We start from the raw sequence: 15,857 nt of genomic DNA on the forward strand, positions 1-15,857 counted from the left end.
TGTTTTATTTCACCACATGGTGCATTTTTGTACACTAGAGTTTAGTCTTAAGACTAAAGACTAAGCAATTTGGGGGTGGGGGCACCACACACTTTTAACTAGATCTCCCGTGAACTCTGAGTGAAAACATACTTATTACCCAAGGGGATGGTGCTAAACCACTCGTGAGTCTCAAGACTAGAGTGGTTTAGTCTTAAGACTAAACTCTGGTGTATAAAGATGCACCATGTGGTGAAATAACACATTACAGATGGATGCAGTTACTGTGAAACTGCATAGTGGTTACCTGTAGAGGGCGGGAGTTGAGTTTGGAAGGAGTTGACCAGCAGAGTTTGATTTCTTGACTTGGTTGATAGATACAAGGGTATTTACCATCTAATAATTCACTAAGCTATGCATTTGCTTTGTACAGTATTATTATTATTACTTTTTGAGACAGAGTTTCACTCTTGTTGCCCACACTGGAGTGGAATGGCGTAATCTCGGCTCACTGCAACCTCTGCCTCCCTGGTCCAAGTGATCCTCCTGCCTCAGCCTCCCGAGTAGCTAGGATCACAGGCATGCACCACCATGCCCAGCTAATTTTGTATTTTTAGTAGAGAGGGGGTTTCTCCATGTTGGTCAGGCTGGTCTCGAACTCCTGACCTCAGGTGATCTGCCCGCCTCGGCCTCCGAAAGTGCTAGGATTATAGGCATGAGCCACCACGCCCGGCCTGCTTTTTGCAGTTTTAAGCATCTGTTTATTTTAATATTAAATATTTTTTAAAGGTTGAAAAGGAAAAAGGTATACAGCAGAATAAGCAAATGATAGTTTAAAGGGTTGTATAGCATTTTGTCTATAGTTAACACTGTGTTGCATGCTTAAAATTTTGAGAGGGTAGGATCTCATGTTAACTTCTTACCACAATTTTTAAAAGTTCAATTAACCATAATACCCATGTGAAATCTTTTGAAATGAGTCATTCGAACCTAATGGAAATTAAACAAATGATTTTAAAATAGTTTAAACTGAGTAATTGATGTTTTGCAAGAACCATGCCTGAGGTCTGCTGAATCCTGGTTAAGAAGTAAAGATTGCAGATATTAAAGTTTCCCTCCAAGTCAAGGCTCCCTGAAACCCCACACATTGCATTGTAATATTGTCTTCGTTTGATTCCAAAGCTTCCCTTCACATATATCTCTAATACTAAATCCTACTTAATGAGTTCAGTACACAAGTGCATAGGGATAGCCTGTACTACATTTGATTTTGTAGTTTGGTTTACAGATCTGTCTTTAATTTCTTTTTCATTTAAAGCTTTTTTTGTAAATACGTAAAAGCATATTCTACCATTTTCAGTTCAGATTTTATTAAATGCAGATTCCCTTCACCAGGTTAGTGTTGTCAGAAAGGGAAGGTGGGGAGAGGTAGTAGGATACATTAAAAGAGACTTGGAGGACATAACCAGATATGAAACATGGTCCTGGTTTGGACATTAGTTTTGACAGATCATCAGTAAAGACATTCTTTAGTTAATTGGAGGAATTTGAATATTGCCTGAGTATTTGATGAGAGGAAAGTTTACAAAATGGAGAGGTACAAATCTTTGAAAAAAGAAGTAGCTGATAAAACAATTTTGAAAAGAGTCTGGTAGGATTCTTATTAAACTAAATATACACCAATTTTTTTGACACAGCAATTCTACTCCTAATTATTTATGTAAGAGAAATGAAAGCCTATGTCCATAAAAATAAGTATAAGAATATTCTTTGCAGTTTTATTCATAACCCCAAACTGGAAATCGCACATGTGCCATCAAGAGAAGAATGGATAAACAGACTATGGTAAACTACATTATGTAGAGGGAAAGAAGTCTCAGACAAAATCATATTTTCGTTTATCCAAAGTTCTTAAGCTTTAGGTAATGAGCACTTGAAACATAGCTAGTGCAAGTTGAAATGTAATCTAAGTATGAAATAGGCGTGGAATTCCAAAGAGTAGCAAAGAAAGCAAAATATCTCATTAATCATGTTTTTATTTGATTATATATTTAATTGGTAATATTTTGCACAGATGGGGTTAAATAAAATATGAAAAAAGTTTTAAAATTTCATTTTGGTGACCAGGCAAGATATCTCACGCCTGTAATCCTAGCACTTTGGGTGGCTGAGGCATGTGAATCACTTGAGCTCAGGAGTGTAAGACCAGCCTGAGAAACATGGTGAAACCCCCTCTACAAAAAAATACAAAAATTAGCCAGGCATGGTGGCTCACACCTGTAGTCCCAGCTATTTGAGGGGGCTGAGGCAGGAGGATCACTTGAACCCAGAAGGTAGAGGTTTCATTGAGCCAAGATCGTGCCACTGTACTCCAGCCTGGGTGACAGAATAAGACCCTGTCTCAAAAAAATGAAAAATCTCATTTTGGTTTTTAAAAAGTATATGAATGTTTATATTCATACACATCACATATAATGAGAGATCTGGAAATGTATGTACTAAGGCAGTGGTTCTTAAAGCATGGTCCCCAGACCAACAAGCAGCATCCACATCATCTGAGAACTGGCTAGGAATGCACATTCTCAGGCCCCATCCCAGATTAGGAGCTCTGGGAACAGGGCCCAGTGGTGTATGTTTCAACAAGCCCTTGCTTAGGGCAATTTTAGTACATGCTCAACTTTGAGAACCACTTCCCTAAAGCATTAATGATGATCTCCTAATGGTGAAAGACATATTTTTAAAAATTTTCCTTATTGAATTATCTAATATCCTAGATTACATATGTTTAAATTGTAATAGATTATTTTTAAAATTAATAGGGTTTTTTTGTGGCATCCCACAAAGGTTGATTTATTTGTGACATCCACAAATTGTGTTTTCATTTTCAATACTTCCCCGTTTCCCCTTGGTTTCTTCTTTATTTAAAAGTATGGTATTTCGTTTCCAAATCTATGGGGGATTTTTCACAAATTCTTCAATTGTTGCTTTGTTATTGAATTCCATAGTGGTCAGAAATCGTAGTTCATGTGACATGAAGCTTTTAAAGTAATTTACTGATACTTGTTTTATGGTCCAGAATGTCTTATGTTGGCAAGTGTTTTACATGCACTTGGAAAAGACTGTATGTTCTGTGCTGGGTAGAATATTCAATATATTTCAATGAGGTTATGCTGGTTGATACTGTTGTTCAAATCTATTATTTATTTTCTGCCTACATGCTAATATTGAGAAAGAAATATTAAAAATCTCTGTAATTATAATTGTTGATTTGTCTACAGTCATGCGTCACTTAATGATGGCTATATGTTCTGAGAAATGTGTTTTTAGGCAATTTCATTGTGCGAACATCACAGAGTGTACTTAACACAAACAGGTGGTGTAGCCTACTGCACACCTAGGCTATACGGTTGTCTCTATAGCATATTACTGAACTGAATACAATAGGCAATTATAATGGTAAGTATTTGTGTTTCTAAACTAAAAAAGGTACAGTAAAAAATACGGGATTATAATATATACCACTGATGTATTATGCGCCTGTTCTTGACTGAAATGTCGTTACGTGGCACATGACTGTTTCTCCTTGCAGTCTCATCAGTTTCCTCATCATCATGTATTTTAAAATTGTTAAGTGTATAAATATTTAAGATTGTTTTGTGCTCTTGACTAAGTGACTCCATTATTATTAAGAAATTACCCTTTTAAAATTTTATGTATTTATGTATTTATTTATTTATTTATTTTTGAGACAGTCTCGCTCTGTTGCCCAGGCTGGAGTGTAGTGGCACAATCTCAGCTCACTGCAACCTTCACCTCCCGGGTTCCAGCGATTCTCCTGCCTCAGCCTTCTGAGTAACTCGGACTACGGGTGTGAGCCACCACGCCCAGCTAATTTTTGTATTTTTAGTAGAGGCAGGGTTTCACCATGTTGGCCAGGCTGGTCTCGAACTCCTGACCTCAGGTGATCCACCTGCCTCAGCCTCCCAAAGTGCTGGGATTAGGCATGAGCCACCGAGCCTGGTCAAGAAATTACCCTTTTTAAAATCCCCAGCAATATTCTTTATTCTGACATCTGCATTGTCCAACACTAATATAGCCACTTCAGTTTTTAAATTACTATTTTTTAGTATGGTATACTTTCACCCTTTTTTGTTTAACTTATTTGTGTCTTTACATTAGCAAGTGTATTTTTGTAGGCAGCATATACTTGCTTTTTTCTTTTGTAATCCAGACTAACAATCCTTGCCTTTTAATGGGGGTTGGAGGGGTTAGACCATTTACATTTAATGTGATTATTGATATAGTTTAAATTGGACACCTTGCTGTTTGTTTTCTTTTTGTCTAGCCATCATCCTTTGTTCCTTTTATCTGCCTTCCTTTCAATTGAAATTTTTTGATGATTTCATTTTATATCCTTTGTTGTTATACTTCTTTTGCTTATAGTAGCAGTTTTCTGAGAATGTATCGACAATGGTGAGGACTTACTGTACATTAGGCTGCTTAAAGTGTTCTACAGTTTTGTTGCTCTTTTAATTTTGTATGTGTGTTTCATTTTGGATTACTTCTATTGTTAGGTCTTCAAGTTTACTAATATTTTCTTCTGCAATGCTGATCTGCTGTTACAGTCATCCAGAGACCATAACGTTTTATATCTCACAGTATAGTTTTCACTGTAGAAGTTTAGCTTGGATCTTTTTTTATATCTTCCATATCTCAACTTTTCAAACATATGGAATATAGTTAGAATAATTATTTTCATGTCCTTCTCTGTGGAGTCTGTCATTCGTGTGAGTTCTAGGTTAGTTTTTATTGATTTTTGTTGTTTCCTTGTGGGTCACATTTTCCTGCTTCTTGTACCTGATTGTTAAAAATTGGATGTCAGATATGCTGCATACTTCTGTATTACTGTAAGTTTTATTGAATTTGTTCTGGGATATAGTTATTTGGAAGCGATTTGATCCTTTTGGATTTGGCTTTTAAGACTTGTTAGCCTGGACACTGTAGGGCATAGTCTGGGGTGAATTATTCCTGACTACTAAAGCGTGACTCTTCAGCACTCTGCCAAGGCCCCAGGAATCATGAGGTTTTCTAGACTGGCTGATGGGAATAGGTAGTATTCCTGGCCCCCTGTGAGCACCAGGAACTGTTACCTCTAATACATTCCTGTTTTTTTTTTCTTGACCTTGACTACTTCCCACACATTCAAGGATAACCCCCTGTAGCTCTCCTAAGTTTTCTTTGGGTATCTCTCGCCTCCCTGGTACTCTGTCCTGTGAACTCACATCCCTTTGGCCCCCCTGAACTCTCCCCTCCATCTCTTCCACTCATGGATTTGGCCACATTCTACCTGTGTTCCTCCTTCCTGCACCAGAGCCTGGAAACTCACTCAAGGCAGCAGGCTGGGGCGCTCACAGGGATCGCATTTTCATTTTCCTGTCTCTTGGAGATCACCGTTTCTCATTGCTTGGTGTCCCATGTTTTCAGATCTGTTTTGTTATATATTTTCTCCATTTTTGGAGTTGTTTTATGTAGGAAAATAAATCCAGTCCCTGCTACTCTATTTTGACCGGAAGTGAAAATCTCTAGAAAGTGATAGGTGTTTACAAGGAAAGCCACACTTAACATATCTTTTAAATATAACCAAATGTAAAATTAATAAAGTAAAATAATTTTTAAAATTACTTTGAAACAAATTATTACAAAGAATTCAAAGTAAAGTTTTTTTGTTTTTTTCTTTTTCTTTTTTCTCACTCTGTCACCCAGGCTGGAGTGCAATGGTGCAATCTTGGCTCACTGTAACCTCCGCCTCCCAGGTTCAGGTGATTCTCCTGCCTCAGCCTCTCGAGTAGTTGGGACTACAGGCACCTGCCACCACGCCCGGCTAATTTTTTTTGTATTTTTTGTAGAGGCGGGGTTTCACCGTGTTAGCCAGGATGGTCTCGATTTCCTGACCTTGTGATCCGCCCGCCTCAGCCTCCCAAAGTGCTGGGATTACAGGCGTGAGCCACCGCGCACTGCGCCCGGCTCTTTCTTTTTCTTTTAGGAGTCAACTGCAGAAAGACTAATTTGTCGCAATGAATTCTAGACACTGGGTATTTTTCTATGACAAATATTTTCTTGGCTCCTATATGTGTTACAGTTGACAGGTTGTTTTTGTCATATGGTGTTTTGGTAGTTAAGAAGAGAACTGAACTTTTGTTCAGTCCTTTAGCTTTGGAGTAAAAGGACTCCAAATAGAGTCCTTTTTACTCTGTTCAAAATAGAGGGAAGCATATTAGTCTTGGATTCAGCCGGACTTGATGTCAGATTCCAGCTATGTGACATTGAGCAGCTTGAATAAGCCCTCTGAGCTTGCCTTCATTCATGTGTGAAATGACCACATTGTTTTGAATATTAAATGAGAATGTGTGAAGCACTTACCTACTGCCTGGCACACAGTGGGTGCTCAAGAAATATTAGTCCCTTCCCTGCCCCTGCTCTCGTATCAACTAACTGATTATCTTTTAATAAGAGCCTTTCCAAAACACCTCAAACATTCCGGTTGCTTATGAAATCCACCTAAAACGTCACCCACCAAAATAATAGGGGGAAAAAGGATGTTTTGAGAAAGAGGAGAACAGCTTTGGAGATAGTGATTCAGCTTGCCCTGCCTTTGATACGTTGGCCTTAGTATCTCCTCTCACCTCAGAGTACAGCCACGCGCCACATACTGACCTCGTCGATGACAGACTGCATGTACGATGGTAATCCCATGAGATTATAATCCTGGATTTTCACTGTACCTTTTTTGTGTTTAGATGTACAGGTAGTTGCCACTGTGTTGGAGTTGCCCTCGGTATTCAGCACAGTAAGGGGTCGTGCAGGTTTGGCAGCCTGACAGCAGTAGGCTGTACCTGGCCTTGGTGAGTGGTAGGCTATGCCACCTAGGTGTGTGTAAGTTCACTCTATGATGCTCACACAATGCTGAGGTCACCTAATGATGTGCAAAGCACACATGTGTTCCAAACGGGGAAAGTAGCATTAACAGGGCATCAGAGACAAATCGGATTGGAGGAAAGAAAACAGGGCACCTGACTGAAATGGAACAAGATGGGCTCAAAGGTGGTATTGCAGCTGAATTGTGGAAAAACAGTGCTACGGGCTCAATTTGTCCCCTCCAAAATTGTGTGTGTTGAAACCCTAACCCTGAATTCCTCAGAATGTGAGTGTATTCAGAGATTGTGTTGCTTTTTTTTTTTTTTTTTGAGATGGAGTCCCCTCTGTCACACAGGCTGGAGTGCAATGGCGCTGTCTCAAATCACTGCAAGCTCCGCCTCCTGGGTTCAAGCAATTCTCCTGCCTCAGCCTCCCGAGTAGCTGGGATTACAGGCATGCGCCACCACGGCTGGCTAATTTTTATACTGTTAGTAGAGATGGGGTTTTGCCATGTTGGCCAGGCTGGTCTCAAACTCCTGACCTCAGATGATCCACCCACCTCGGCCTCCCAAAGTGCTGGGATTACAGGCGTGAGTGCTCAGTTTAAGTCTCTAAAGAGGTGATTAAGTTAAAACGAGGCCCTTGGTGTATGTAGGCCCTACTCCTTAAAAGAGGCCACTTGGACACAGACACTGGAAATGCTCACACAGGGGAAAGACCAGGCAAGGATGCAGCGAGGTGGCAGCCATCCAGAAGCCAGGGATGGGGGCTCTAGGAGAACCCACAGCTATTGGCACCTGCAGCCTCCAGAATGGTGGGGGAATAAATTTCTGTAGTTTAGGCCATCCAGTCTGTGGTACTTCGTTATGGCAGCCTCAGCAAACTAATAAATACAGTAGGCCTTCAAACCCTGGCAGAAGCTCCTGGATTCAGTAAGCAGGTGCATCTTTGAATCCTACTGATGGAGAATGAGATTTCTCTAGAGGTCCATTCATTTCAGCCAGATGCCTTTCCAGTCAGGCCATGTGGATGCGTGAGTATGTTCAAGAGATCAGCGGCATGAATTTCAGTGAGAACAGGGGCTATGGTTTGGTTGAAAGGGTAGGGGTTTGGGGTTAAAGAGATCATAACAAATGTGACCCTCTAGAGAAAGCTTATGGTGTTTTTGTTACCTTTTAACTCATCGGTAACTGGTTTCTGTGTGCTTAGGATGCGGGAAAAAGTGACTAGCCCAGGATGACCTAGTCCAGCTCCACTCGCCTCCCTGTGACCCTCCCTGCATAGCAAAGGCCAGTGCTTTCACTGCAGTTGAGTGGCAACCTCTTTTTTTCTTTTTGCTGCTCCCAGCTCCTCTATTTCTAATGGTTTTAAGTCCAGCGTGCCCCAAACCTTCTCCCTCAGCTCTGCAGTCTCGCTGGGAAAAAGATAGGTCCTCACAGGCCATGCGTCCTCACCCAGCCTGGTTGGGTTGGAGTGTGATCAGCGCCTTGCAGTGTTCCCGCGGAGCTGCCGAACACACTGAATTACCCAGGCCCATCTTGTGCTCCCAGCCCCACGTGTTATAAAACCACATGCTCCCTTGGCTCAAATCGGCGCTTGTGTTTGATGCTTTCCACAGAAATGCCAGAAACAGAGGAGAGATGTTTAAAAACAATTCATAAAATAGGCAACTGCACTGCCAAAGTGTCATTGATTCGTCCTGGGGAGTTTGCAGAAGTTTAGGCTGGTTCTGTGGCCACTCTGGCAGTGGCAAGAGAGTTTAGTGGCCGGGACAGCAGGCTCCCACTGGGCTCTCTGGTTAACTTACCCTCTCAGGCAGCATGACTATTTGGAAACTTCTCCACTCTCCTGTATCCTCCAGCCCTCTGATTTTACAAGGGAAACAGAAGGCATCAGAGAGGAATTTTCGTATTTTCCTAACACAGAAAGATGAACCTCCTTCGATCTGTCATTAGCCTGTCCCTATCCCTCTCACAGCTGTTGTTTCCATCCTAAGCCAGTGTCCTGGGTTTTAGAGCTCTGTGTTAGCATCATCTCAGGTCTCTTTGGACATCGGTCATTGCCTCTTGCCCCTGTTTTTAACCCCTCCCTTTCTTAAATACACACAGGTCATTCCAATTAAAAACAAGTAAATGGGTTGGGCATGGTGGCTCACGCCTGTAATCCCAGCACTTTGGGAGGCCGAGGCAGGTGGATTGCTTGAGCCCAGGATTTCGAGACCAGCCTGGGCAACATGGTGAAACCCTATCTCTACAAAAAATACGAAAGTTAGCCAGGCATGGTGGCATGTGCCTGTAGTCCCAGCTACCCGGGAAGCTGAGGTGGGAGGATTGCCTGAGCCTGGGAAGTTGAGGCTGCGCCGCTGCACTCCAGCCTGGGTGACAGTGAGACGCTCTCAAACGACAACAACAGAACAAGCAAATGAACAATACCCTTACCTGATTCCCCAGCCGGCTACCCCCCATTCTGTTGCCTCTTGCTTCACAGCCAAGTGTCTCGATGAAGCCGTTCATCCTCTTCCCCATGCACCAGACGTTCAGACCCATCACTGGGTCCAGTGACCTGCTGAATCACTGAATCAAGGACTAGTGTGAGTTTGACACAGTTCTCAGTTTCTTCCTTTGCGGACACTGTCATCCCATGATGTCCATGACACAGTTCTCTCCTTCTGTTACTTCACACCTCCTCTGCTCCTACCTGGCTGTCCATGGTGGACGTATTGGCCAACACTCATGCATTTTAATTCTTTAGACTCTATGCTGGCCATCTTATCCTCCATGGAGTCAGGGTGGTGGCAACTCCTAAATGTGGGATGTCTTGCCCAGGCTTCTCCTCTGAGCTCCAGATGAATGTGTGTCATTGTTTGTATACTGTCTCTTCCTGTATGATCCAAGGGCACCTCAGAAAATTAACATGGCTAGAATCTCTCAGTCCCAGTCATCCTGCAGTACTCCCTATCTCTGGAGGTGGCACCAGTGTCTGCCCAGATGCCCGCTGCAGAAATCTCAGTGTCATTCCGGTTATTGTCACCTTCCTTCCTTGGGCACCATATCCATCAGTGCATTCCACTGGTTGTTACCTCTTCAGTTGTTCTTGAATCCACCTACTGTCTCAAACTCTACTTCTGCCATTCTGGTCCAAAATACCGTCCTGTCTTGCCTGGACAATTGCCAACAGCTCAACCTGCATCCATTCTTGCTCCTTCTAACCTGTTCTCGTGCTGCCAGACTCATCTTTTAAAAATACAAAACTAATCATGTCCTCCCCATGGGGTAGATCCTTCCCATTGCTGTTAGGATAAGGACAAAGCATCTGAATGTGGCCTTGGCAGGCCCAGGCCTCTTCCTAACTCACCAGCCCTGCTCTGCAGCCATGGTGATCATCCGGGCATCAGGACTAGGGTTTTTACTGTCTGTTTTCATAGATTCTGCTTGTCTTTCTTCCCTTTCAGATCTTAGCACAGGGTCATTTTCAGGGAAGCTTGCTCCCTATCTCTGCCCCTTCCATGTGTATTGCATATACATAGAATTTTCTGCATATTGTGGTGTTTTGACATCTTAAAATAACTTTCTGGCTAAGAAGAGACTGCGGCTCCCAGTGCTAGCCAATTCTTAGAGCTAGCAGGGCTCAGCTGGGAGTACCCACCTTTGATATACAAAGAAACCAACCAAGGGCTGCCTCCTTTATCTGACCTGCCCATCCCTGGGAGCAGTATTCCTCTGCCTGAATCATCTCAGCACCTGGTAACAGGCAACTCCAGACCGTTCCTGTAATTAAGAGACTGCCAAAATTATTCCAACGAGCCAGTCCTAAACTGTGTACCCTGCCTTCCCCTGCCATGGAAATCTCAATAAAGGTCTAGACTCTCCTGTGACTCCTGTCTTTTGAATTTATTTATTTCTTTTTTCGAGATGGAGTCTCACTATGTCCTCCAGGCTAGAGTGCAGTGGCACGATCTTGGCTCACTGCAACCTCCGTCTCTTGGGTTCAAGTGATTCTCCTGCCTCAGCCTCCCAAGTAGCTGGGATTACAGGTGCCCGCCACTGTGCCCAGCTAATTTTTATATTTGTAGTACAGACGGGGTTTCACCATGTTGGCTAGGCTGGTCTCGAACTCCTGACCTCGTGATCCACCTGCCTCGGCCTCCCAAAGTGCTGGGATTACAGGTGTGAGCCACCGAACCTGGCCTGTCTTTTGATTTTTAATGCCTGCATGGTAATGTGTCATATCGATGTACATTATTCTACTTAATTTAGGTTACTGTAAAAATGTTTATGATTATAAAAATGCTGCAATTAGTATTCCTTGTGTGTGCAGAAATGCATAATTTCCCAGAGTGAAATGGCTGGGTAATACTTTTTAGGGCTTAGGTCCTGATTCTCTAGTAAGTCTCCAGACAAGTTGTATTAATCCATATATCTATCAGTAGAGTAAGATGGTGCCTGCTTCCCTGAACCCTGGCCAACTTTGGCTATTATGAAATATAAACATGCAAGCAAGTGTGTGTACAGCCATATCTAGATGGAAATTTAATGGGTGGAAATGGTATTTAATTGTTTTAATTTCCATTTCTAGTGCAAATTACTCCTGAACGTCAACAGTTTTCTGTTAGCTGTTGGCATTTTCTCTTTGTAAATTATCTGTGGTTCTCAGCATGGTTTTCTAAAGGGCTGTTTCTCGTTTTCATATTTACTTATAAAACCCTCTTTCTATTAAGCACATTAATTTAGTTTTGTCATATATGCAAATATGAGCTTCTGTGGAAACCTTTCAAATGACTAGAAATTCAAGGGGGAGTTTAAAGAAAAAAACACATGAAATGGGATAGTCAACTTACATTTTATTAATAAGGGCAGCAGGTTTCTCTCTTCTTTGAAAATTTTGCTACCCAGACTGTGTGCCAAGAAGCAGATGTGTGAAAAAGAGTCTGGACTTTGAAGTTAGACCGGATTTCAATCCTAGCAGTGTCACTCTCTAGCTGAGGGACCTGGGGCAAATTAGCCTCTGCAAGTCTCAGATGTCACTCCTGGGTAACAAGAATCCCTCTGGCCTTGTCTGGAGAGGTCAGTAGCTTATAGGTAGTGCGTGGTGCAGAGGTGGTGTTCTGTAAATATTCATTCCCTTTCCGCATCCCTCAAAGATGTGCTGTTCTAGACACTCACACATCTGTGTATTCTGTTACAATAAGGAATGTACGTATTTCACTCAGCTAGTAGTCACAAATGAAATCATTCATTAATATTTTCCAAATAGGTAAATATGATAAATGTATAAATGAGAATAGAAAAATTCTTAGTTAACCATGTATATCTGAGTCTAGGAGCAATTTTAATTTTCAAGCTCAGGGATAATATCAGCAAATTAGGATCTGTTCTATAAAAGTGGTAGACAACGTAAGATACGGCATTCTGGAGAAAAATGGAACAGACGGCCTCATATCCTCAAAAATATTTTGATTTTAAACAGCTTTAAACAAAATTTCAAAGTACTTGCACTCTTTCATTGAGAACTTAGGTCTCAATCTGTTCTTTTTTCCCTTCTAGGTGTGGCTGGATCTCCTAAAACCCATTGTGAAACAGATCAGAAGTAAGTATATACCATATGTTTAATAGTGATGTGAAATCTGAAGCCAGACAGTTTCATGTCTAGACATCTCTTGCCCCGTGGCATGAAGCACTAGAAACACAAATTCTTCTACCCCATAATTGCTTTTCATCATCCACTAATCCATGTACTATTAAAATGTGTGTCTTCTGCAGTTTTAATGTGTAACAGTTTGGTAATCAAAACTGAGCTTGGAAAATAAAATATCGTTTTGATTAACAACTGAAGCCTGCTATTATCTTAAACCCCAGAATAATTGAGCTTGTCTTGTCTATGCCATTGTTCCTTTCTGTCACTTTTGAAGGGAAGAGGTGGAGCCATCTATTCATAAAATTGTTTTTAGGTTTTTGGTCCTTCCTCTTCAAAGCCTGTGAAATCAGAATGCAGGTATTGTTTGGGAAAAAGAGTGGCCGAAAGTGTGTGTGCATGTATTTGTGTGTGTGTGTGTGTGTGTGTGTGTGTGTGTGTGTGTGTGTGTGTTTCTGAGTAGCAAGCAGAACCCTGAAGGGAGCCTGGCATGTATGCATTTAGACTGTGTGTTGAAAATAAAAGATTAAGGAATATGTAGGGGAGGAACAAAGAAAAAGAATGCTTGCTTTTTCTCTCTCTTCTTGTGTCTTCCCCTCTCTATGCTTTGAGTTAAAATTCAACATCAAGCTCTGGTCCCAATGTCATCCCAAATGGCCCTTCAATGTAGTCAGAGTCTGGACAAAAATCTGAGAATACTGTATCCTTTTAGTTGAGCATGAAGCTTACAATACCTGTGGGATCATTTGTATGTCTGATTAAGAAACCCCACTGGGCCACTTAGAGCAATTGATGTGGGTGTAATAAACACGCAGCACAATTTCTGTGTGGCCCGTGTGCAATTGAAATTGATGTTGATCATCTACAATTTCAGTTAAGCAGTTACTTGTAATACTTATACTGACAATGAAATGGCCATCATTTAATATTTGCTGGGTGTCCTGAGCATGGCTGGCAGGCAACGACTAGTGTTGGGGGCGAAGAGAAGCCCCCCAGCCTCATGGGCCCAGGTAGCATAGAGTCTAGGAGGTTGACATTTGTCCCCCGCATGAAGGGAACTGCTAACAGTGGGAAGGTATATCTTTGGCGCAGACCTGAAGACAGAGTTGACTGTGGTTGGGTCAGAGCTGGAGCATTAGTGTAGTTGTCTCCTCCATATGCTGTGACAGGCCATGTGTGACAAAGCTGTCACTTGGCATTGAGTGCTAGCATATTCCTAGTTTCAAGTTTTCTAAGGATCTGAGTAGCCGCTCAGTGAAAATTGTAGAGAATAAGTGGTGCAGCCTTCTCATCTTCCTCATTTTGCTGCTGTTATTTTGTGCTCCAGAATTGACATGTAAGAGTTTGTTAATTTTCATGCCTTGTTTTTTTCTCCCAATTTTGTACATATTGTCAGCATCTTTATTGTATGTCATTTTTGCTTTTTTTAACTTGAATATGTGATCACAGAAATTATAATACCTAATTAGTATTTGTATATGATCGTGAAAAGTAAAACAGACATTTCTCTGCATTTGTAATACTACAGCTAAAATTTGGATTTCATTATAGTATCTTATATTTCATAGAACATAAATGTATTGCTATCATTCCAGATGGCAGACCTTTTAAGATGGCTTATATCATAGCTTACACATCAAAACAAAAAAAACCCCAACCCAAATCACAGATGATGATGATGATGATGATGATGATGATGATGATGATGATGATGATTGAGATGGAGTCTTGCTCTGTCACCCCAGGCTGGAGTGCAGTGGCACGATCTCAGCGCACTGCCATGTCCACTTCCTGGGTTCAGATGAGTCTCATGCCTCAGCCTCCTGAGTACCTGGGTTTCAGGCGCCTGCCACCACGCCTGGCTAATTTTTGTATTTTTAGTACAGACAGGGTTTTGCCATCTTGGCCAGGCTGGTTTCAAATTCCTGGCCACAGGTGGTCTGCCCACCTCAGCCTCCCAAATTGCTGGCATTATAGGTGTGAGCCACCGTGCCTGGCCACAGATTATTATTTTATAATCTGTTTGTCCTGTTTTCTTTCTTTTTTTTTTTTTATTCTGAAAAGTTATTCATCTTACTCAATCTCTCCCTCCCCTTACTCCCTATCTACTTCCTGATTTTGTCTAAACTCATTGGTAAGAGGGTTTATAAGATACTTATAAAGGCCTTGACTGGCTGAGACAAAGCCAGGGCCACGTCTGGTGTATGTTTTCCCGAGAGCTCAGAAGAGCACCTAGAGGCTGAAAACATATTTGATGAACACATTAGCAATTGTACCTTATAAATAGTTAAATATAATGAATTGCATAACTGATGTACGTTTTCATTATTTGGGTAAAACTAGCCAATTAGATACATTTTTGAAGACAAATGACTTTATTTTTAAAAACCTAGATAAAATTTCAGTCTCCAGAGAAAAAGTTTAATAGCTCTATGTAGTACTTTTGTCACAGTATTTTTTAAAAACGGAGCTCTCTTTCCGTTTTTAATGGAAGTGTGAATTAGTAGCTGAACTTGGCCAATTGTTAAGTGACTTGGAAAATGGCAGATGTGCTCTTGGCAGCTTGGAATGAGATGCATTAATTGTATCTGTTAAGTCTTTTTCTTTAATGGCATTTGAAACACAAATCAATAAATGCTTTACTTCTTTTTTTCTTCTTCTTTAGGGCCAAAGCATGTTGTTGTTAAGTTTGTGGTGAAATTCTTTCCGCCTGACCACACACAACTCCAAGAAGAACTCACAAGGTTAGTGGTTTGGAAACTGTGTATTTCTTGCTACAGAGTACAGAGGAAAAGAGAAAACGAATGTTCTCAATTGATGACACAGACATTTTCATAGTGTTTACTTGACCAGCATCTGTTCTGTACTGAACAGTTTAACCTTCCTCTTTCCCAGCCCTGTTTACAAAAATGGGGGGGAAGTACCGTTTTCCCTAAAACCTGGTTTCTTGAAGGTTGTGATATGAAGTGAATCCTGGGCTTGTACTCTGTTAATATCATATTTTCCATCTTATATGTCACATCATGGACTGTTTTGGATGTGAATCTCTTCTGTGAAACCAACATGTCGACTCAGAGTTTATCTTTGTCGCTGCCATGGGTGGTGGATTTGGCAGGAACTGGAGGTCAGTTTTTTTCAAAGTGTGACCGAGTGGAAGAAGTGCAGGCGTTGAGTCAGACCTGGCTTCGGCCACCATCCTGCCACTTGCTGTGACGGGCCAGTTACTTTCTCCCTTTGTGGTGCCATTAATTCCCCTATTACAGTGTGGACTCTAATGCTCGCTTGGACAGAGTGGTTTTGAGGATAAGCAGTATTATACTAGAGTAGCTGGG

At 41.5% G+C, this 15,857-nt stretch overlaps 1 protein-coding gene across 5 annotated transcripts in view; it reads left to right on the top strand.

Annotated features, from left to right (window-relative positions):
• Positions 1-15,857, top strand: part of FARP1 (FERM, ARH/RhoGEF and pleckstrin domain protein 1) — a 313,748-nt gene that overhangs the window by 216,067 nt on the left and 81,824 nt on the right. For all 5 annotated transcript variants that reach the window (XM_054446398.2, XM_054446402.2, XM_063651069.1 and 2 more), the window contains 2 exons: positions 12,438-12,480; positions 15,191-15,269. In XM_054446398.2, the coding sequence (XP_054302373.2) occupies positions 12,438-12,480; positions 15,191-15,269 (122 nt within the window). The remainder of the gene's footprint in view (positions 1-12,437; positions 12,481-15,190; positions 15,270-15,857) is intronic.

This window comes from Pongo pygmaeus, chromosome 14 (genome assembly GCF_028885625.2).
Source record: "Pongo pygmaeus isolate AG05252 chromosome 14, NHGRI_mPonPyg2-v2.0_pri, whole genome shotgun sequence".
NCBI classification, from domain to species: domain Eukaryota; kingdom Metazoa; phylum Chordata; class Mammalia; order Primates; family Hominidae; genus Pongo; species Pongo pygmaeus.